The sequence below is a fragment of the Podarcis cretensis genome (genome assembly GCF_951804945.1).
Source record: "Podarcis cretensis genome assembly, chromosome: 9".
NCBI classification, from domain to species: domain Eukaryota; kingdom Metazoa; phylum Chordata; class Lepidosauria; order Squamata; family Lacertidae; genus Podarcis; species Podarcis cretensis.
In genome coordinates this window covers 79,761,038-79,783,597 of record NC_137178.1, presented here as the reverse complement: position 1 = coordinate 79,783,597, position 22,560 = coordinate 79,761,038, and the positions used below count along the sequence as shown (strand labels likewise).

The following is a 22,560-nucleotide window of genomic DNA, read 5'->3' as shown; positions in this document are numbered from 1 at the left end:
GGAAATCTGGCACTAAACCTTGGGAATGAATCACAAATAACTCCTTCTTCAGACTGGAGGCTGATGGAAGAAGACACTCTGGGCATTATAATTGCTGTCCCCAGGGTAGAGATTTTCTAAGTACAATCTCCCAACCCCCAAGCATTTAAGCAATTAAGCAAAATTGCTCAGTCTCTAAAAGGCAGAAAAATTCTGCTTAACGGAAGAGTGGTAATGAAAACCATCAGCACTCTTCCCCTATCAAGTGCATTACCCCAGCATGTAAAGGATCCTCTTGGGGGCTCCTATGTACTTAAACCACTCTAAGGCTCACTCCTGGGATTAAAATCATACGGATTTGATTACCACTTCATTGCAAAGGACTAATTTGTTCAGGCTTAGTGTCATTTATCATAAATTAGAAGAGAAACACAAAACCAATGCTTCTTTCATTATCCTTAAAATGAGACAGAGGGACATTTGTACCAAGTGTCAGTCTGGAAAATAATTCTCTGAACTGCTAGAATACGCCCCAGTGTTCAGGTTCCACAAATTATCCCAAACCTGATGACACTAGCAGAGAAATAATTGGGAGGTGGGGTGGAGTGGGCAGGGAGGAGTAACAAACACAGAAAATGTCAGCAAAGCCTATCTTGAAATTTTCATTATCATTTCCGATTTTGTATTACTCCCAGTCAGATAACAATTTTTAAATCAACATCAGTGCTCTTTCAAGCCACCTACCTACCCATTACAAAATATGTGACTGAAAATTGTCAGCCTGCCCTAAACAATCCAAGTGCTTGCTTGGGACAATACCATTAAGATCAATAGGAACAGGATTTTTTATTTTATTTTATGTATGCATGAAAAAGCTACACCTTATTAACATCTCCGCTAGAAGTGAACTCAGGCTGCTGAAATTGGTTGAGAGCTTTACTTACATAGGCCAATGAAATGGAGCAAGTTGGCTTTGGGAGACTGCATACAGGAGCACCTTGGGATAGAAAACAGTCTACCTAGCTTGTTGGTAAGAGTACTGTGATAAGAACAGCACTCCAGAAAAAGTACTAAATGGAGCTCCATTTAAAGCCAAGGAAACAAAGAAATCACGTATGCCGAGATCATGGTTTTATTTCCCTTTGTTCCTTGATCAGCATCACACAATTCACACTTGGATCATGTCACCCCCCACTTCTCCCCCACCCCACCCCTGGCCAAACTTAAACTACTGTATTATTTAAAAGTCAGGCTTGGCTGTATGAGCAAATTTACCTCATGGTCATGGGCAGCCTGTCGTGCTCCTTCTGGAAAAAACAAAACAAAAAGAGAAGCAAAATGAATTTTGAAAGAGGAAAACAATTTCTTGAGTAACTTTGAGACACATCCCGTAATTCCTTTCCTAGTTACACTATATATCCCTATGAGAATGGTTATTCCATGTTATTTGTAACTTTTTAAAAAATGACCATTGCTGTGATAGGCAGAGACAAAGTTTTGTTTTAAACTGTTTTAAAAATTGTGTTTAAATATTGTGAAGCCCACCCTGGGAAAGAGAGCAGGTAATAAACAGGAGTAGTAGTAATACTAATACTAACACTAATACTATTGCCAATACTAATAATAAAACAACAACAGGTCTATATATTGTCCAGCCCCCTGAGGATGCAATGCATTCAAACATACATTTGTGCCTCTAGATCAGTGTTTCCCAACCTTGTGCCTCCAGCTGTTTTTGGACTACAATTCCCATCATCCCTTGCCACTGGTCTTGCTAGTCAGGGATGATGGGAGTTGTAGTTCAAAAACAGCTGGAGGCACAAGGTTGGGAAACACTGCTCTAGATCATGGGAACTGGGACACCCAATGTCAGGGCCAACAAAAGATTCCAGAAGCAACCAGTCTTTAAGTGACTATCTTTAAGAGGAGCAGAGTGGCTACACCTGAGTTTTTGTGGATTTGGAGCTGTCTATCACCTTCAGAGTAAAATTAGTCTATAGGACAAGGGTCAGCAATCTTTTTCAGCCGTGGGCCAGTCCACCATCCCTCAGACCATGTGGTGGGCCGGACTATATTTTGAAAAAAATTAAAAATGAATGAATTCCTATGCCCCACAAATAAGCCAGAGATGCATTTTAAATAGAAGCACCCATTTTACTCATGTAAAAACACACCGATTCCCTGACTGTCCACGGGCCGGAGTGAGAAGGCGATTGGGTCACATCCGGCCCCCAGGCCTTAGGTTGCCTACCCCTGCTATAGGAGTTCATCTGTTTATATTTATTCTGCCTGCTACAGGTCAGGCAAACTCTTTCCTCCCTTGCTTTTAAAAGGGAGTTGGAGTACCTGTGCAATGTTTAAGGAATTCCAGTCTCCCCCTGCATACCTGCTGCTAGCAAGACATACAGGGCATGAGAAGTTGGTTTGGGAGATACTCTGGTTTCTCTTCAGATTGTATAAATCTTTCGCCTTTTACTAATCTTTCGCCTTCTCCATGGAGAAGTTGGTTTGGGAGATGGCGGGGAGAAAGAGGGTACAAGTGACATATAAAATGATTTCCAAAGTGGTGCCCATGGTAATCTGTTGCACAAGACTCTTCATTATAGAGAAGTACCACATTGGCCTGAATATAAGCCGTACCCGAATATAAGCAGCACCTTTAAAATTCGGGGGGGGGGGGGGAGAATACCCAAATACAGTGGTACCTCGGGTTACAGACATTTCAGGTTACAGACTCCGCTAACCCAGAAATAGTACCTCAGGTTAAGAACTTTGCTTCAGGATGAGAACAGAAATCGTGCGGCGGCGGCACGGCACGGCAGCGGGAGGCCCCATTAGCTAAAGTGGTGCTTCAGGTTAAGAACAGTTTCAGTTTAAGAACGGACCTCCAGAACGAATTAAGTTCTTAATCCGAGGTACCACTGCAAATGTGTCCCTAAGTCAATCCTGGGAAATGCAGTTTCTCCCAAGGGGTATTTCAATAGTTTCCCTGTGGGCTTCTTGGATGTGGCACCAGAAGGAGGTGGTACTTCCCTGTTCCTGTCCCCCCCACCCCCAAATTAAGAGTGTCAGCAGCAGCCAGGCATGTGGGGCAGGAAAAAGGGGTGGGTGGGAGGGAGGCAGGGAAGGAAGGAAGGAAGGAAGGAAGGGGAGTATTTGGAGGAACAGGGGGCAGGCAAGGAGGCTTATGGGGAGATAAGGGAGGGAAGCTTGGAGTTTAGGGCTGCTGCTGCTGCTGGCCTCCAGTCCAAATTCAGATTGGCTCAAAAACAAGCCAAGTTATTTTTCACTTTTACAGACCGGATGGGGAATAGCATGGCTTATTTCTGATCCAACCCTGATATTTCTGATCGCAACCTATGGTCAGGCCATAACCTTAGGGCTACATTCACAGTGAACGACAGAGATATCTGTGCCTTCAAAACACAAAAAAATGTTGTGCTTAAAATACTTGTGTTGGCTTCAGGGCAAGTCCCATGGTCTGCAACTGACCTGTGCTTGGGGGCAAGCTTGGCAGCGGCGGGTGGGCGTCGCACTGTTGCCCCACGCTCCCAGGTTGCTCTCTGGGGAGAGGGAGCCGCGCCCGCTTTGCCGGAGGCCTCCCCACCTTTGTCCCCACTGCTGTTCAGGGGAGGCTTGGGGGCCACAGTCAGGATGGGCGCCGTTGTCCCGCACCCCCGACGGCCCTCCGGGGCAGCTGTTTCAGCAGTGATATCGTAAGGTCGCAAACACAAGCCGCACTTTAATTTTTCATGGTCGGAATTTGGAAAAAAAGTGCAGCTTATATTTGGACCAATACAGTCATACATTCATCCACATTGCAGGTACATCCTTGTGCTCGAAGCAAGGAAGGGAGAACAAGTTAAACGGAGTGGCCATGACCTACTGCAAACCATTATTCAATACCCGTTAAATGAGAACAAAATAGACAGACTAGCCAACAGTTCTAGGAGTCACTTTTAAGGACTCCTCTGCCATAGTTCAGTACCTTGTCGATGCGATTTGCCTTTCTGCCTGTCCTGTGCTTTCCTGCTGAAAACTTTGTACGCCTCAGTCTTCTGGTACTGCTCCAGCTCCCGCATGTAACGTTCCTTATCCCTATCTGCTTCATCAAGGTAGCGCTGCAAGAAGAGAAGAGATCATTCGTCCCCTGCTTCAGTGCACCAAGCAAGTCAACCAGGCAGGTCAACTTCTGCTGCAGTCTTTGAATAAGCAGAACGGACAAGTGTAAATGGAGAAACTGAATGCCAAAGGTTAAGGTCAGCTGAGGCTTCCTCCTTCTGTATGCCAAAGTCAAGGATACACAGAAAGACATCTCTGTGGCTGCTCCTCATCTGTGTAACATCCATCCTCTGGATATGTCCACTTTATGCTTTTCTGAATACATAAAACCATCCAATCTGAAGTGGCACTTACTTCCCAGAGTTAAGCCAAGACACACCAATGTGAGTACACCTATATTGTAATGGGTCCCTGCCTTGAACCCTTGCAATGGGGTGGGCTATAAATGGAAAAGACAAAGAGATTGCATCTCAAGTTTAACTTCACATGCACAAATCACATCACCCTTGTATCTGTATGGGATGAATCAAATCCAGAGTTTTAGCTTTCATAACAGTGATGAGCTTGAATATAGTTCTAAAGAAATCATATCAAATGTTGCCTGGAGCATTCTGTCACATTTGCTTAATGAACGGAGCTTGGTTGCAGAAGACTTCAAAGGGAGCTGTCAATGTGCAAAGAACTTAAACAGTAGACACAAGCTAGCATGGAGACGATTGTGCCCTTTTCCATAAAGGCTTCTCTTCCCTCCTTTTCCATTTGGTTTTAAATTTGCTCCAGGCCTCTCCTCTTATTCTACTTTATAGCCTTATCTAGAAACTGGTGGTGAATGAGAAGAGTATGGGCAGTTTTACTTATTCTAGAGAGGCAAATAATTGTGGAGGGCCAGAGTGACTGCACATATCTGCATACAAGATGCAATACAAGAGATTCTGGTGCTGGAGGCCCTGGGGTAACCCTCATACACATACACCAATATTGTAATGCTTTTATGTAAGCCTACAGGATACCCCCATTTTGAATAAGCAATCAGTGGTTAATTACCATGGCTATCACTATCTTCAGAATCAGAGGCAGGATGCCTAAGAGTACTGGTTGCTGTGGAATGACGACAGGTGGCTCTTCCAGTCATGTAAACCACTCTAAGGTTGTTTTTAATAATTGGGTTTTTAATAATTGGGTATATAAATTTTATGAAACAAAATAAATTTCTGCATAGCTGGGGGTTGGACTAAATGAACCTCCGGGTCCCTTTTAACTCTTCAATTTGTGATCCTATGAAATAAATGCCACGCTTGTGAGCTTTCCATGGGCATGTGGGTGGCCACTGAAGCAGAATTGTGGCTTTGGTCTGCTCCAGCACAGCTGCTCTTATATTAACTATGTAAGGAGCAGGGGTTTATCTCAGTCAGCTCTTTGCTATTCTTCCTCTTTACGCCTTCAGACTTACCCTCTTCCAAAAGAGAAATCCTAGGCATATTTGCTTAAAAACAAATTCCACTCTTTTCAATAGAGCTTACTCCTAACATAAGCGTGCTCGTAACTGCAGCCAAAATTTCCCTCCCCACCTTGCTGCAAGTCCTCCACAACTGGGCACAGGAGCAATTCTCAAGGGTCCAGGTCGCCCTGCATCACAGGTAGAGCTGAGGTGGTGGCATCCTGGCTTCCTCGCCCCCATCCAGCAATTCCATTGCAAGGTCTCTGATGACAGACTATATCCCAGCTTCTCCCTAACCAGGCCCTGGGGTGCCCCACTTTCCGCTGCTGGTTCCCTAGGTTCTCTTGCTTGATGCAGAGAAAATGTGTGGCCACAGCTGATGTCAATTCTAAGCATTTACAGGCTGTGGCCAAGACGGGCAAACACCAAGGGGGAGAACAGGATGAGGCATGGTGGGAATGAAGATCCAGCTATCTCCTGGGTAACTCACACTGCAACACCTCTTGGAACACATGCAAGGAGACCATTTTTTGGATGTTTTTGTGGACAGGTTATTAATGATGTGGTATATGCTTACAATGGCATTCTTTATTCGGCCTCCTATTCCCCAAACCATTCCATTTCTGCAGATTGCAAGTCCCTTGGGCACAAAACTATTATCACTAATGCTTCAATCCTACACCCACTTACCCAGGAAAGAACCCCATTGCTCTTCAGTGGCATTTGCTTCTGAGTAGGCAGGATGTGTAGGATTGCACTGTTAGAAAAACTGCTGTAAGCCACTCCGGGCCCATGGGATATAAAGGAAATAAGCAAGCAAGCAAACCATCAGCCCCCTCTTCACAATCCCCATTCTGGGATGGATCTTTTGATTAAAAATAGACTAATGAAGCAAATCTTCCTACCCAAAACCCTAGTGAGTTTAGCTTTCTCTGCATCACTAGCAGCCCTTCTAAGTGGAAGGATAAATCCCCCATTTTCAATATGCATCCTGTCTTTTCCAAGACACCAGCTGTGCTGATGAATGTACAGCATGAAGGAATTTTACCTCTTAGCAATCCGGCTTGCCATTTCCCCATTCCCATTACGGGCAAAGGCAAACTCTTGTCCTGCCATACTTTGTGATTCTCTCCTGAAGACTCACAGGGCTATGTTACATTGCAGAGAAAATTTAGGCCCTACCTATCTAAAATGAGCACGTAATTTTCTAGAATCCCTCTTTAGTTACCTGAATAGACTTTCTGTTATCACCTGGGAAATCTTTGAAATAAAGCACCAAATTCCAGAATAAAGGAAAGTAATGTAATAGTACCCGTTTCTCTTCAGGAGGGAGTTTGCTCCACTCATTGCCCAGCATCCTGGTGATTTCTGGGAATGGAACTTCTGGCCTCTTCGCTCGAAGTTGCTCCCTCCGCTCATTCATGAACCGCACGTAACCTGTTAGGGGAGATTTAGGAGCATTGCTATCCCTTAAGGGTTTCTTCCTCTTTCGCCCTTTGGACCAGCCTCCTCTCTTAGTTCTTTGCTAAAAAGACAGGGAGATGAAAGTTCAGTGTGAGACATCAGTTCCTTTAAAGCTGGAGGGAAGAACAACAACAAGTGGCCTCTGAGATGTTGTCAGACTCCCATCACCCATAAGCCCCAGGCAGCAGAGCCAGTGGTCAGGGGTGTTAGAATCTGGGAGTCCAGCAGCATCTGGAGGGCCATGGATCCCTGCTCCAGGTTTAAACCTACATTAGCATCTCAAATGCTTTTATCATTCACACACAGCTTCAGTAAACATCCCTGGTACAGTGGTACCTAGGGTTACATTCGCTTCAGGTTACATGCGCTTCAGGTTACAGACTCCGCTAACCCAGAAATAGTACCTCAGGTTAAGAACTTTGCTTCAGGATGAGAACAGAAATCGCACGGCGGCAGCGGGAGGCCCCATTAGCTAAAGTGGTGCTTCAGGTTAAGAACAGTTTCAGATTAAGAACGGACCTCCAGAACGAACTAAGTACTTAACCCGAGGTACCACTGTACTCTTTTTCAACAGTCAAATTATGGTTCAGCCAAGCAGGCATGATCAAATACATCAAAAAATAAGCTGTGTTCAACAAGCAAAGTTGTTAAGTAATGGAGAAGGGGGCATGGTGAGGATCAGATAAGAGTGTAAGGTTTAAATTTGGGCAGAATCGGCTTTCACTGCTAAAGCCAAAATCAGAAATTCTTAAGAATTGTAGATAATTTTATTGTGGATTTAAACACACAACCCAAAAAAATGTTTTCAAAAATTTCCTGCATGGTAGCCATGTTGGTCTCCTGCAGCCAAAACAAAAAAAACTTGTGGCACCTTAAAGACTAAAAAATGTCAAAATAAATAAACCAAGACTGATATGGTTTGAAAGGCCTGATGAAAAGTTAGGAAGAGTTAAAACAGAAGATTTGGGGATAAGCCACACTCAAAGTACATACAAAATGTACTAAGGTTTTAAAGATAGACAAAGCTGCCAGAAAATCAACCGTAATTTTAGTAAATTTAAAACTGTTTGGGAATCCACAGCAATATTTCTCAAACAGTAGGGTGGGATGTGCCCATGGGTCTTGAGCCACTTTCAGGTGGGCCCCTGTGCCCCACCCACTAGCCGTGCCAAAGCCTTTTGGATGGGCAAGCGTCCACACCAGGAACTCCTTGCATGCTGAGTAGAGGAGGCCAGGATACAGAAGTGGGGGTGGGGGGAATGTCTCCCGCCTCTGAGGGGAAAGGGCACAGGAGGTGTTGAAGGTAATTAGAAACTGAGATAAAAGTCTAATATTTATTATTGTTATTATTATTAAAGAAATAAACAGAAAATAAAAAGAAATCTCTTATAATAAGAGAAGAAGAAAATGTAAAAGGACCAGGAAGGAAGGATGAAAGAAACTGGAGTGGGAGTTGGCAGGGGGGTGGGGTAAAGTACATGTTGGCTGTAAAAAGAGAATGGGGCAAGACATTACAGGAGATGAGTAAAAATGCTTTGTGGGAAGTAATAATAATAATAATAATAATAATAATAATAATAATAATAATTTTTATTTATACCCCGCCCTCCCCCGCTCAGAGCGGCTTACAAGCAATAATAAAAACAAGATGAATGATTACAACTTAAAAACAAAAATAAAATACAACATTAAAATAACGGAAGTAGGGGAGGAGGGACTAAAAGAAAAGTGCCTTCTGCACCTAAAGCCTCTGGATCCACAAATTATGGCTAAAATGGGGAGGATGCCACAATATCCCCAGAGTCAATGACTGCACTTAGTTTGAGGAAAGTTAGGTAATGGGAACTCCTTGCCACAAAGCAAATGCTGTAGCAAAGAATTTAGCAAGTTCAGAAAAAAATGATGTTGGGAATTACCAGCTGATATTTGAGCAGCTTCTCATGGGTTATCTCTGTGTAACCTCGCAGTTTGTACCTACCTGATGAGGGCACCTGGGAACTATCCCCTGCATGTCAACAGGTGGGTGCAGCTCCCATCGCCTTGTTGACGGGGGACGGGGGGGTGGCCTCTCTGTATTTCAGTGGCTTATTTCCACCACACCAGGCTAGGACCACCTCAGCCGTGTTTGCCCCCCGCCCCGGGCTTCCTGAGCTTTACTTAAGCTGGTGTAACTTATGCCAGCTTCCTAGGATTGCTGTAGTTCTATACTGTCAGTCACTCATTCAAGGAAGGATTAGGAATGACAGCATAACCAGTTTCACTGCAGGTGTTATCCATTTACAGAGGAGAGGAATGCTAATCAAATTCCAAATAATCAACTCTCTTGTTTTATTTTTTGAAGATATGAATGGATGGAGAATTTAGGTGGAGGAAGACGACTTCTTCTAATTTCTGCTTACCTCCTCCTCAGGCCTTGGCTCGCTATTTTCAGCTTTATTAGATGACTCATTTCGCAACAGTTGACTGTGCAGCAAGTCCTCTGCAAAATCTGGATTGTTGGCGGACTGGGAGGCACTGCCAGTGCACGATCCTTCTGAATGATTTAGCCTGGGGGGGAAATAGGTAATTATGCAATATAGTCCCACAATTGTTAGGAAAAGGTACTTCCTATTTTACTCCCTGGGATATTGTGTGATATTGCAAATATCAGAAGTAGTTGGAAAGAAACATGTGCCAAAGAATGACCGTCAGAACACGGCATGTTGCACCTGCCAGAACAATTTCTCTTACAGTCTATCCCAGTTATCAAGTATTCCAACAGAATGATGTTCTAAAGCCCAAGGAAGACTAAACAGTCATCATGCTGGAGCTTGGGATGAAAGACTGAGCTTTAACCACTAGCTCTATCCCATTCCTTGAAGCGTTTATAAGAGGGCTTCTACCAAAAAACTACCAGAAAGGGCACTGTCAAAGGCAAAGCATCCCCTTAGGAAGCGGCCAGTGGCCATGGCTCATATACTCTATCATCTTAAAAACTATGCAGGTCTATCTCATCACCAATACTAAGGAAATCTACCTCAGCTGATCAACACCACCCCTTTGGGTGCAGTTTATTTCAGGTATGAATAAGCACCACATGAAAACCACCTCTCCAACATACAAAGGGAAATGCTAAGTGTTTTTCTAAACAAGTATCAATAAGTCACTGAAGACAGAGTTTAGAAGTGGGTGTTTTAAACCAAAGCAAAGGAAAAATATTCAGCAAATCACCATTGTAGGTCCTATAGTGGACTATGTATGCATGAGCCAAAACTAGAGGAGCAGTTGCTTACCCTGATGGAACAACGTCATTACTCTCCTTTGAGCCATCATCTTCTGGAAAATGTGACGAGGGAGATGAAGTGATCATTGGGTTCTCCATTACTGTTGCAACAGAAAACTGTAGAAGAATATTTCACATTACTATTACTTTAATATACCAGTTTGTCATCTGGAAAGCAGACTTGAAGTGGAATCTTAAATGTTTCTTCCCAAGTACTGTCCAGCAACTTGAGCAACATTTGCTTCTAAGGACAATTGTTAAGCTGCAGAACCCCAATTCAATCCAATCTCCCAAGTGGGATATTACTAGATCATGGATAACTGAGGCCAAGTTATCCCCATCCAGGACTGGCAGTAGCTGATGGTTCATCCATAACTGGAAAGAGGCCCTCTGTTTTACTGAGACCACTTGGACCTCAAGTGACAGAGCATGGGAGAATTCTATGCACATGGTCCTTTAAGGAGAGTGCGACCCTATCTTCAGCAAGTCACCTTCCTATTTCCCAGATTTGGGAACCAAGCCTCAAAACTTTCATCTTCTCAAGATTCAGTTTCAGTTTACTGGCAGTCACTCAACTCTCACTACCTCAAGATCCTGATCCAACACCTGCACAGCATCCCCTGATACAGGTGGCAAGGAGAAACAGAGCTGCAGTGTCATCTTTGTAGTGATGGAACCTCACCCTGAGCTTCCAGTTGAGAGCTCCTAAGAACTTTGTACAGATGTTACAAAGCACAGGAAACTAGATCAGTGTGTGACTGTGCAGCATAATTGCCATGCTGTGGTCGAAACCACTGAGCCTCTTGGGCTTGCCAATCGGAAGATCTGCCATTTGAATCCCCGAGACGGGATGAGTTCGAAAGCACATGCACTCTGGTTTTCATTGTGGTATTCCGTTGCACCAGTAGCGGTTTAGTCCTGCTGGCCACATAACATGGAAAGCTGTCTGTGGACAAATGCCGGCTTCCTCGGCCTGAAAGCGAGATGTGCACCACACCCCACAGTCGCCTTTGACTGGACTTAACTGTCCAGGGGTCTTTTACCTTTACCTAATGACCATGCAACTGAGCAAGTGCCCTGCCCCTGCTAGAAATGAAATACATTTCCAATTCAAAAGTCATTTATTTTATCCCTCATCCACCAAACTCAATAGAGCAACAAGCTTGTAAATACAAATCTGAATCCTGCTTCTACCTTACAGTCAGATAAACACTCCCCCCCCTTTAAATTCTGCATCAGCTTAGAGCCACTGCCATCTTTGCTGGCACTCAAGCCACACTCAGAGTTGGACCTTCTGGCTACTTGGAAACATTTTGAGGATATAAAATGACAGCAAAAAAAGAAAAGAGGAAATGGCTAATAAAACAATTCACACCTATTTTACAGCAATTCTTTTAAAGAAAAATGTATCTACAGCAATTGCAGTCTGTGAAGAAGTGTTAGGCGGAATATGATTGCCACAATGATATTTACAGATAGCCTTCTGCTCTGTTCATTTCAGGCACAATCTAAGGGCAATGACACCTACCCAAGCCTGAGAGAGATGAAGGGGATGCCTTGCAAGCACATGCTGATGTATCTGCCCTCCATGCTGGCTTTGAAGATTTATTTCTATGCTGCAAGAAAATGTACTTTGTTGCTTTCAAATTGTTCAAATTTTGCTATATTATTACCCATATATGTATGTAAGAGGCAGACAGCTTAGGCTGTAGTTTATGATGAATGCATCTCTTTGGCTGCACAACCAAGGTATTCTTTGAAATAAGCCTTCCATTAATGCCCAGACGAGCAGATCAATGGAAGGTCTAGGTGGAACAGATGATCCACATCAATCTTGCTGCCTCCAGGGAGAGATGCTATACTAGCCATTTGCATTTTAGAGAAGAGTGATGTAAGGGGGGTCAGTTCTACTAACCAAGGACATAATTTGCAATGGATGTAAGGAAGCAACCTGTTTCCTAAGGGAGGCAACACAAACACTTATAAAGCTATCTGTAGATGTGATTCATAGTTTGAGAGCAAAAATGGTGGACACTACCAGGGGTGCTGTCATGCTTTTCAAGGATAGGGAATCTATTGGACTACAACTCCCATTATCCCTGACCACTGGCCATGCTGGCTGGGGCTGATAGGAGTTGGAGGGCCACAGGTTTCCCATCCCAACTATGCACCACACTGCCATTAGACATAGGAGCAAAGCCTGTATTCATTGCAGACATTGTCAAATACAGGAGAAGAACTTAAGCTCTTAAATGCAATTCCTCAACTTACACAATTTATTAATATTTTGGTTGAAACATGGATCATTACACTAAAAATTGAAACTTGGATTTGTGTAACATGGAGTGTTTGGGCTTGTTTTCGTACAATCCAATTTGCCCATCTATGGGGGAAGATCTTCATTGTTCTGAGGAGCAAAGCTTTATACTCTCCTATGCAAAGGAACCATAAAGTAGACTTTTGTAGAAGAGGCGTCAATGAAGTCAAAATGCATCTTTAAAATGCTATCCTTCACAATAGGAAGATATTTATTTATCTCACACAAATACAGTTTAGCTGAACATGGCACAATGGCTTGGTATTCTGCCCCTTATGTTCCACAATGGCACACTTCTTTTGTTTTACATCTGGGGCTCAGTCAGTGTCCAAGTTCCAACCTGGCTTTCAGTCTTGTAGAGGAAGCAGCTGGACATCAGCTTTAACACCACCCAAAACAGACCATATAAACACAGGAAGCTAGAAGAACACAAACTTCTTTCTTGTTTTAAAGCTTTGTTTTATTCAGTCCGTATGGCTGGGCACTGAGTGTCAAGTCTCAGAAGTAGAGGTCAAATATTTGTGAGCATGCAGAGGTTATTAAACTATCCCAACAGGCAAGAAGGGAGAGGAGGAAGCAAGTTCCCACTGAACTGAAATGGATAAAAACGTGCACAGGATGCCGTGTCAGGGGCTGATCTGCTAGCCTTGGGACCTCCAAATCCCATAGCTGTGCTGACAATAATCCTTTTTTCCATCACTGCCAGGTAGACTTCAGAGTTCCAAAACTGTAAGATGGCTCACAGAAACTCAAACATAGGTAGGATATATTTATGCATTTATGCTTTGGTAGGACGTTTATGCATATTCTTCTGGTTGGAAAGTCTTGTTAATGGGTTAGTCTCAGCCAGATCCTTCCTTCCTTCCTGTATACTTTTGTCAGGATGAGAAAAATATTGAGCTGGATTCCAAAAGGAAGCAGCACCTTTGCCCTTCCAACCTCTGGTACAGCAGGAAGCCGCAGGTGCAAATAGAAACTTGAACATTTATAGAAACCGTGGTGTTAATAAATGGGGATTTAAAATAAAAGGTTACTTGGTGATCCCCAACTTTTAAATCAATATTAGCATGTGCCACCCCAAATGGACAATATCATAATTCAAAGTATTTAAAGAATTTATAGGGAGTCTGCTGCAGAGTCAGCACTAGCTGATAAAATGCAGCATTTGACTCTTGGCTTTTCAATAGATATTGCTGTGACATGAAGCTAAAAAACCAAGCAACTTATGGAAAGGAGCATATGAGCCAAAGCTCTGGACTCAGTGTCATAACCACAATTTAGCAAATCAGCATCAGTGTATGTGTGTGCACTGTTCCCAAGACAGTTCACAACAAAGAAGCAGTAAATACAAATTAAAGCTCAGAACTTTAAAAGGGCTGGAAGAACAAAAATAGAGCTGATTGGCAGGGAAAGGATAAAAAGTAGGCCTCTCTGGGGTAAGTTCCATAAATGGAGCACCATCAAATCCCTCTCTCTTATGGCAGATGGCAGAGGCACCTAGAAGGGAGCTATAAATTTGCTGACATCACTGCAGGTTGATGTGGGAACTCAAGTCAGTAAAGCATGAGACTCTTAATCTCAGGGTCACGGGTTCAAGCCCCATGTTTGGCAAAGAATTTCTGCACTGCAAGCGGTTGGACTAGATTGCCCTTGGGGTTCCTTCCAACTCTACAATTCTATGATTCAGGTATTCCTTCAGATACTCAGCCAAAAGTGTAGACAACAAGATTTGAATCAGGCCACAATTTCATGGTTTGGGAAACACCAGCCTTAGTCCCAGGTGCTGTTGTAGGCTCTCCAATTCATGTTCTGTCTAAGTCCAATTCCTTCCTTCCACCACCCACAATTCACTACTGGGAATTTTGTTTTCCTTTTGACAGAAATGGATGAAATTTAAAGGCTATTACCTCCATACTGGATTAAATTGGCCAAATTACAGGAAAATGGGTTCAGGGGCATTGTTTGTCTGTTGTTGTTTTTCGGAAGCATCTCTATCTTCTTTACTTTGGGATAGAGTACAAGCAAGGTTGTCCATATTGGGAATTCCATCTCCCCCCAACTTCTGGACCTGCGGCCACTTGTGGGACTTCCAGACCAGGACCTGCCTGCAGCTGAACAAGTAGGGCAGGGACCAGGACTCTGGGCAAGCAGGAAGCACTGGAAGCACGCCAGCTAGGTGTGCTGGGGCAGCTCTATAAAGCCTGCCTGCCCTGGAGGCAGGGTGCCCCAGCAGTGCCACCACTGAAGCGGTGAAAGAAGGCGTGGGCCAACCCCCTTGTGCTACAATTATGGTTTTAACAGGAATGAGTTTTTAACTTGGATGGGTGTTTTATTTGGTGGGGTTTTTTTTTATTATTATTTCTTTTTATTAGTTTTCACTTAAATAACCAAAAGAAAAAACAAATCAACAGTTATAACAGTTACAAAAAACACCAAAACACAAAAAGAGAATTAAATAAATATCTAAACATAACATAAAAATAATATCCATTTCCATTACCGTTCTTTGTCTTCTCATTTATATCTTTATATCTTTAAATATTTAAATCATTCTTCTGCACGCCTATTGACTTCCATCCCTCCCGGTATCAGGCTTCTTAATATGAGTAATTTATTTCTCCTGCAGCTAATAATTATAATGATTTGCACATCGTAAGATCTATATCAGTCCTGCTGTAGTTTTTAGGTTCTTATAGTTCCCTTCAATGTAAGTCAAAAATTTGTTCCAATCGCCAATAAACTTTGTATTTTTTTGGTTTCTAATTTTTTGTGTCATTTTTGCAAGTTCTACAAATTCAAATAGCTTTGTTTGCCAATCTCTAATTGCTGGGGTGCTTTGACTTTTCCAATTTTGGGCAATTAATAGTCTGGCGGCAGCTGTAGCATACTGGAATAATGTCTTATCCTCTTTTTTAATTTCGTCCCCAATTATTCCTAGAAGAAAAGCCTCTGGTCTTTTGGGAAACGTATATTTAAGTATTTTTTTTCAACTCATTATAAATATATTCCCAGTATTTCTTCATTTCGTCGCATGTCCACCACATGTGGAAAAAGTTACCTTCTTTAGTTTTACACTTCCAGCAAAACTTATTTCCTGTTTTGTACATTTTCCCTAGTTTTGCCAGAGTGATGTACCACCTATACATCATATTTTCTAAATTTTCCCTCAGTGTTACACATGCCGTGAATTTCATTCCGCTAGTCCATAAATTCAGCCACTTATCATACTCTATATTGTATCCCAAATCCATTGCCCATCTTGTCATGACCTCCTTTATTTCCTCATCTTTGGTGTCCCACTCTAATAGTATGTCATACATTTTAGATAATAGTTTGGATTTGCCCTCAATTATTTCTATCTGAAATTTGGATTTCTTCTCATTCATCCCTACTTTTTTATGTTCTGTCCATATTGCATTTATTTGATGGAATTGTAACCAGCTTGTTAATTTATCTTTCAACTCCTCATATGTTCTCATCCTCCATCCACTTTCTAATCTTATTAGTAGGTCTTCATAAGTAAACCTTTTTCCTTCCATATTTGTTTTTTTAATCACTGAAATATAAATTGGTGATAACCACCAGGGTGTTTTCCATTCAAGGAGTTTTTTATTTTTCTCCCACACTTCATATAGAGGCCCCCTAATAATATGATTTGAAAACCCTTTATGTACTTTTTCTTTATTTTGCCATAAGTAGGCATGCCAGCCGAACCTGTTGTCGAACCCCTCCAGATCTAATAAGTCGGTATTTTCTAGATTAATCCAATCTTTGATCCAGCAAAGGCAGGCAGCCTCGAAATATAATTTCAGATTGGGTACCGAGAATCCCCCTCTTTCTTTCCGATCTGTAAGAAGTTTGAACCTAATTCTTGGCCTTTTTCCTTGCCATATGAATTTCGAAAGAGTTTTTTGCCAATCTATAAACATTTTAGAGCCTCTGATCACTGGGATGTTTTGAAACAGAAATAACATTCTTGGAAGTAAGTTCATTTTTATTGCCGCCATCCTTCCCATCCACGAAAGTTTCACTCTACTCCACGTATCAAGATCTTTCTTAATCTCCTTCCATGTTGTAAGGTAGTTATCTTGGATCAGATTTATATTTTTAGTAGTTAGCCAAATTCCCAGATACCTTATTTTTTTTTTTTTTGCCACTTTAATTCCATGCTGTACCTCTAATTTTTCACTTTCCTCCTTTTCCAGATTTTTCGTCAATATTTTTGTCTTTAATTTAATTTAAAACCGGATACCTTGCCAAATTCTTCTAGCATCTCCGAGGCCTTACCAACACTTTTTTGTGGGTTTTCCAGGGATAGCATCAAGTCGTCCGCATACGCTTTTAATTTATACTCTTTTGTTCCTATTTTGATCCCTCGGATCTCTGATGTTACTCTTATTTTATTTGTAATTACCTCTAGTACCATAATGAATAAAAGCGGGGATAGAGGGCATCCCTGTCTTGTTCCTTTTTCAATTTTAAACGAGTTTGTTAGGTTATTATTTATAATCAATTTTGCCGATTGTCTCGAATATATTGCTTTTATACCATTCATAAACTTGCCCTCTAGCCCTGCTTTTTCCATGCTCTTCAATAGGAACTGCCATGAAACGTTATCGAATGCCTTTTCGGCATCGATAAAGATCAGCGCCGCGGGTATCTCATTCTTACATTCCAAATACTCCATAATATTTATGGTGTGCCTTATGTTATCTCTAAGTTGCCTGTTTGGAAGAAATCCTGCCTGATCCTTATGTATTAGATTCACCAGACATTTCTTGAGTCTACTTGCCATCACCTCCGCAAAGATTTTATAGTCGTTGTTTAATAAAGATATAGGTCTATAGTTCTTAATGTTCAGTTTGTCCATGTCTGGTTTCAGGATCATCGTAATATGCGCCTCTTTCCATGTCTCTGGTATCCTTCCTCCTTTCAGTATCTTATTCATAATGTCACATAACACTGGTGTTAATTGGTTTTCCAACACTTTATAGTATTTGGCTGATAATCCGTCCAGTCCCAGGGCTTTCCCTGATTTCATCTTCTTTATTGCCTCTTGGATCTCTTCTATTTTTATGGGGTTATTTAATTGCGTTCTTTCTTCCTCTGTTATGGTCTTCCCGCTATAGTCTTCTAAATATTTTTCTATTTGGGTTATTTCTTCCTCTTCTTTTTTATACAACTTCTCATAAAAATTGAGGAAATTTTCCTTTATTTCTTTTGGGTCTTCTGTCAACTTCTCTTCTATTTTTATCTTATTAATTACACTTTGTTTTTGCCTTCTTCTTACTTGCCATGCTAATAGTTTGCCCGTTTTGTTAGCTGACTCAAAATATTTTTGTTTCATTAATTTGATTTTCCATTCTATTTCTTGGCTTGTTAACATTGAGTATTGAGATTGTAACATTTTTATTATTTGCCTATTTTGTTCATCTTTCAGGTTTGTTGTTAATTTTTTCTCACACTCTCTTAGCTGATTTAGAATTTCTTCTTTCTTTTGTTCTCTTACTTTCCTCCTGTAACTATTTTGATGTATAAAAAACCCTCTTAAGACCGCTTTACTAGCGTCCCAGACTATGTCCAAACTTGTTTCAGTATTAAGATTCAGGCTAAAATAATCTTTCAAGGTGGCTTTGGATTTTTTGGACTACCTCTTCATTCTCCAATAGGTATTCATTCATTCTCCATCTGAATCCACCTTGTGATTTGCCTTTTATTTCCAGAGCTACCGAGTTATGGTCCGAAAGAGTTCTGGGTTGGATTTCACACTTTATAGTTCTTAATGTAAGCTCCCAGAGACCCAAATTTGATCAATTCTACTCCAACTCTTGTGTGGCTCTGAAAAAAAAGTGAATTGCTTCTCTATTGCATGTTTATATCTCCAAATGTCTATTAGATCTAAATTTTCCTCCAAATTATTAAAAGATTTTGGCAGCTTCCCTTGTTTATTTTTTCTTTCTTTCCTAATTGTTTATCTAATTCTGGTACTGGCACTCCATTAAAATCTCCCATTAAAATCGTCTTGTTAGGCTCTAACTCCAATAGCATTTGTTCCAATTTCTTAAAGAATTCCGGCTTATTCAAATTTGGGGCATATATGTTTATCACATTGAGTTTTTCGCCCTGGAAGTTAATTTGTACTCCCAAAATTCTTCCTTCATTATCTTTACAGATCACTTTGGGTTCCCATTTTTCTTTCACATATATCGCCACCCCCTTTTCTTTTCCGTTGTACAGTTTATAAACTCAATTCCCAGCTTTTTATGTACCAGAATATGTTTATGTTTTCCAATCACGTGTGTCTCTTGTAAGCAGATTAAATCAAGATTCTTTCTTTTCAACACATTTACAATTTTATTCCTTTTGGTTTTTTTCATTCAAACTGTTCACATTCCACGACAAAATTTTCAGGTTCATTGTAATGACTACTTTTTAATCTACAAATAATTAGTGTTTTAAATTCGAGTGGTTTTGTTTTCTCTATTCTCTTCCTCTTCTTCTTCTCCCTCTTCTACTGCTACCTCCTCTTTCTCTTCTTCGTCTACTTCTTCTCCTCTACCTCTCTCTTCTTGGTCCTTTATTTTCTTTTTCCTTCTTCTCTCCTCTGGATCCTCATTTCTTCCTTCATGTCTCTCCTCTGTTCTTCCTAGCTCTTTCTCATACCTACGCGGAAATTTCTTCACTTCTTGTGTCTCGGCGATCCTAAATCTTTTGTCTTTATAAAAAAAGGAAATCCCTTCGGGGAACTCCCATCTATATTGTATATTGTTCTTTTTTAGGATGCTTGCCAGTTGTTTGTAACCATCTCTTTTGCGCAGGAGTCTGGTTGGTATCTCTTTAAAGATGATAATTGGTCTGCCGTCAATAATTAATTTTTTTTTATGGCTTCTTTTTAATATCATATTTTTCATCTCTATCGAGTTAAAGATGACCAGACAGTCTCCTGCAATTTTTCTTGATTTCACTTGTTTGGTCTTTATTTTTATTCTGAAAGCGCTCTCCATCGTATATGCAACCTCTTCTTCTTTCAGTTCTAACCATTCCGCTAGCTCTTTGATCATTTTTTCTTTAATGTTTTCATTTATCTCTTCTCCTACTCCCCTAAATTTCAAATTTAACTGTTTTTGTTTCATATCAATCATCGCCAAGTTATCTAAGATTTGGTCTTGGTTTCTATTTAGTTCTCCTATCTCATCCCTTATCCTGTCTGTTTCCTTTCTTTGTTCCTTCATTTCTTTCTGTATTTTTTTATTTATTTCCTCCAGTCTTTGACCGAACTGTCAAGTCTTTAATTTTACTTGACAATTCTCCTACTGCTCCTTCTATCTTCTTATCTATTAACTCATGCATCTCTCCTAGTTTTCTTTCCATATGTATTTCACTCTGTTTGAACTCCTCTTTTATTTTTAACCATAAGATATCTAAGTCCTTTATCTCTTCTTGTCGGGATGTTTTCCTTTCCGATGGTGTTCCTCCTATCTTTTTTCCATCTTTCCCTGCCATTTTCTCCTTCGCTGACCTTGAGTTAAGTCTCTTGCGGCATTTATTCTCTCCCCTAGGGGGCGCACACTCTAAGCCCTGTCTAGTTAAATTTCAAACAATGAATTCAAAAAACACTCTCTTAAGCTTTCAACTTGCAAGATCTCAACCATTTAGAATTTAAAGAGAGTATATGAAAGCTGACTCTAGACATATAATAGGTCAGACTCGTTCTCAGATACTTTAAATTACAATAAATACATTAATACTGTGAGTCTTTTATAGTAAAAAAAAAAAAAAGGAAAAAAGGTAACCAATATGGAAACCAAACAAAGCAAATAAAGCAGCAGACAAACAATAAGAACAGCAGCAAAAGTTTAACCTTTATCTAATTTTGTCTTATGTGAGGGCTCTCTTCCCTTCTTTCTATTTAGACTTCAATCACTTATTCAGCTTAGTCCAATTCCAAATATTCACCAAGAGGTTATATTATATTATATTATCAAGGGTTAAACCCCCTAGAAAAATCTCTACAGCTGGGGAGAGAGTAAACACATCGAAGCAGTTCGTAGAGAAAGAAATTATAACTAAATAAATAGATAAGAGATGAACCCAGTCTCTGCAGTTCAATGGAGTCCACACATTTGGGCCACCATGGATGAGAAAGAAGGGGGAAGAGATATTTACTTAACTTCTAACTTCTCAGATCTGTGTTCTTCGGCCACTTGCTGGCTTAATCCAATATCAAGCTATGGGGAGGACAAAAAAGAAAAAAAGAAAAACAAAAAACAACCAGAAGAAAGAAGATCCAGAAGAAATCACCAAGGGTCCAAAAAACCGAAGGTCCCCCAAAAAAGGAAGAGAAAACAGGGGCTAAATGTCCAATGACAGACCCAGACCTTCCACTAAGTATAAATATGTCCTCCAGTAATCTGGATACCCTCCTCTCTCAGATTCAGATATATTTCAGCTCCACAAAAATCCAGATATCAGACCCTTTAAGGGTCTCATGTATTCAATCTAATTACTCAGAGAGGAGGTAGTAGGTGTTTAAACAGAAGTTGGTCTTATCTCTGTAAACACAGTCCATAAATAGTTCCAAACAGTTCCAAATAGCTCAGAAAAACGAGACAGAAAAAAAAGAGCAAAACTCCAACTTCTTTAAAGGGGGGGGTTGATATCCAGGTTTAAAAATTAAAGGAGAGGGGGGAGGAAAATTTTACCCTCTTGCTTATTTGTATAAGAAGTTTCAGAAGGGCTAAATGGGTGATTTAAACCGTTTATTTATTTCATCCTTTCTCCTTTCTCCTTTCCCCTCCTTCCCCCTTGCGTTTCAATATTATCGTTTGGAGCTTCAGGATGTTTGTCCTTTTATAACCACTCTGTTCCGTTTATTCCCTTCTTTTGGTATCTTCTCCCCCAAAGGAAATACAAAGTCTCTAGAGGTACGTTCAGTTACTTTTATAATACTTTGTTTCCTTCGCCTCGCTGAAAAAATTTGCTGAGGACTTTCACTTTTCTGTTCTCTACAGCGGGCGATTAGTCACTTCCTTTCTTCTCTCTTACGATTATAAGTCCTGCGCCATATTTGCTCTGAAAAAACAGGAAGGGTTCCTCACTTAAATCCTTTTACATCCAGATCTCACTTAGTGCTTGATCCAATTTTTTAGCTCAGAACTGCTCCAAAAGCACTAAGGGTTCTGTTCTTAAAGTTACGGAGATTTGCCGCTTTTTCAGTGGGAGCTAGAGGCATCGCTGCACGGGGTCCGCAGAGCTTACCATTTCGTGTTTCTCAGTCCTGTCGCTCTCGGGTCCTTGGGAAAAACCCCCGAAAAAACTCCGGAACCACTCCAACGCTGCTGGATAGCTTATCCCTCAGGGGGCCCCCCCTTGAGGTTTTGGGGGTCGCAGTGCCTTTGCGTCGCCCCCAAGCCCCCGTGAAGCTCGAAAAAGCTTTCAACGGCTTTTCCACGCTCCCTGCTGCTTGCGATCCCAAACCGGAAGTCCGGTGGGGGGTTGTTTTAAAGTGTTTTAAAATGTTATAAGTTAATTTGGATTTTGTATCTTTATTTGTGGGCCAGGGTATCGTTTACGGGCTTTTGTTGGGAAATGTTATTGGTTTGTACACATTAGTATTGTTAAGTGTTTTAATTATTTTTATTATGTTTTACTACTTTTTACATTGTACTTTGTCCTACAAGTATAGGGCAGTATTATTATTATTATTATTATTATTATTATTATTATTATTATTATTTCCAACATTTGTTGGACTTTTATGAAAAAGAATCTCCAAGGGATGGGGGTAGGCCAAGGTTTTGAAAATGGTATAGGTGCAATATATTCTCAACAAAAGGCCAAATTAATTGTAAATAACGTGGTAACAGAAGAAATACCTATAGAAAAAGGTACACGACAGGGTTGCCCAATATCCCCTTTGCTTTTTATATCAGTCCTGGAGGTTTTGTTAAATATGATCAGAAAGGACCAGTTGGTTAAAGGAGTTCAAGTCGGAGTTAGACATTATAAATTAAGAGCATTTGCAGATGATCTAGTATT

General features: G+C 40.9%; 1 protein-coding gene and 1 long non-coding RNA gene across 6 annotated transcripts in view; both read right to left on the bottom strand.

The window, feature by feature from the left end:
• The window catches only part of LOC307224719, a 215,602-nt gene that overhangs the window by 92,496 nt on the left and 100,546 nt on the right, over positions 1–22,560 (bottom strand). The window lies entirely within an intron of this gene.
• HMG20A (high mobility group 20A) overlaps positions 1–22,560 on the bottom strand; it is a 65,184-nt gene that overhangs the window by 8,862 nt on the left and 33,762 nt on the right. For 2 of the 5 annotated variants that reach the window (XM_079991710.1, XM_079991711.1), the window contains exons 2-6: positions 10,216–10,322; positions 9,343–9,490; positions 6,792–7,004; positions 3,968–4,100; positions 1,255–1,286 (exon numbers count right to left, since the gene is read on the bottom strand). In XM_079991710.1, the coding sequence (XP_079847836.1) occupies positions 1,255–1,286; positions 3,968–4,100; positions 6,792–7,004; positions 9,343–9,490; positions 10,216–10,304 (615 nt within the window). In that variant the 5' untranslated portion in view covers positions 10,305–10,322. Of the gene's footprint in view, positions 1–1,254; positions 1,287–3,967; positions 4,101–6,791; positions 7,005–9,342; positions 9,491–10,215; positions 10,323–11,733; positions 11,822–22,560 lie in introns of those variants that run through there. The other 3 variants (XM_079991714.1, XM_079991712.1, XM_079991713.1) reach the window with 3 other exon arrangements.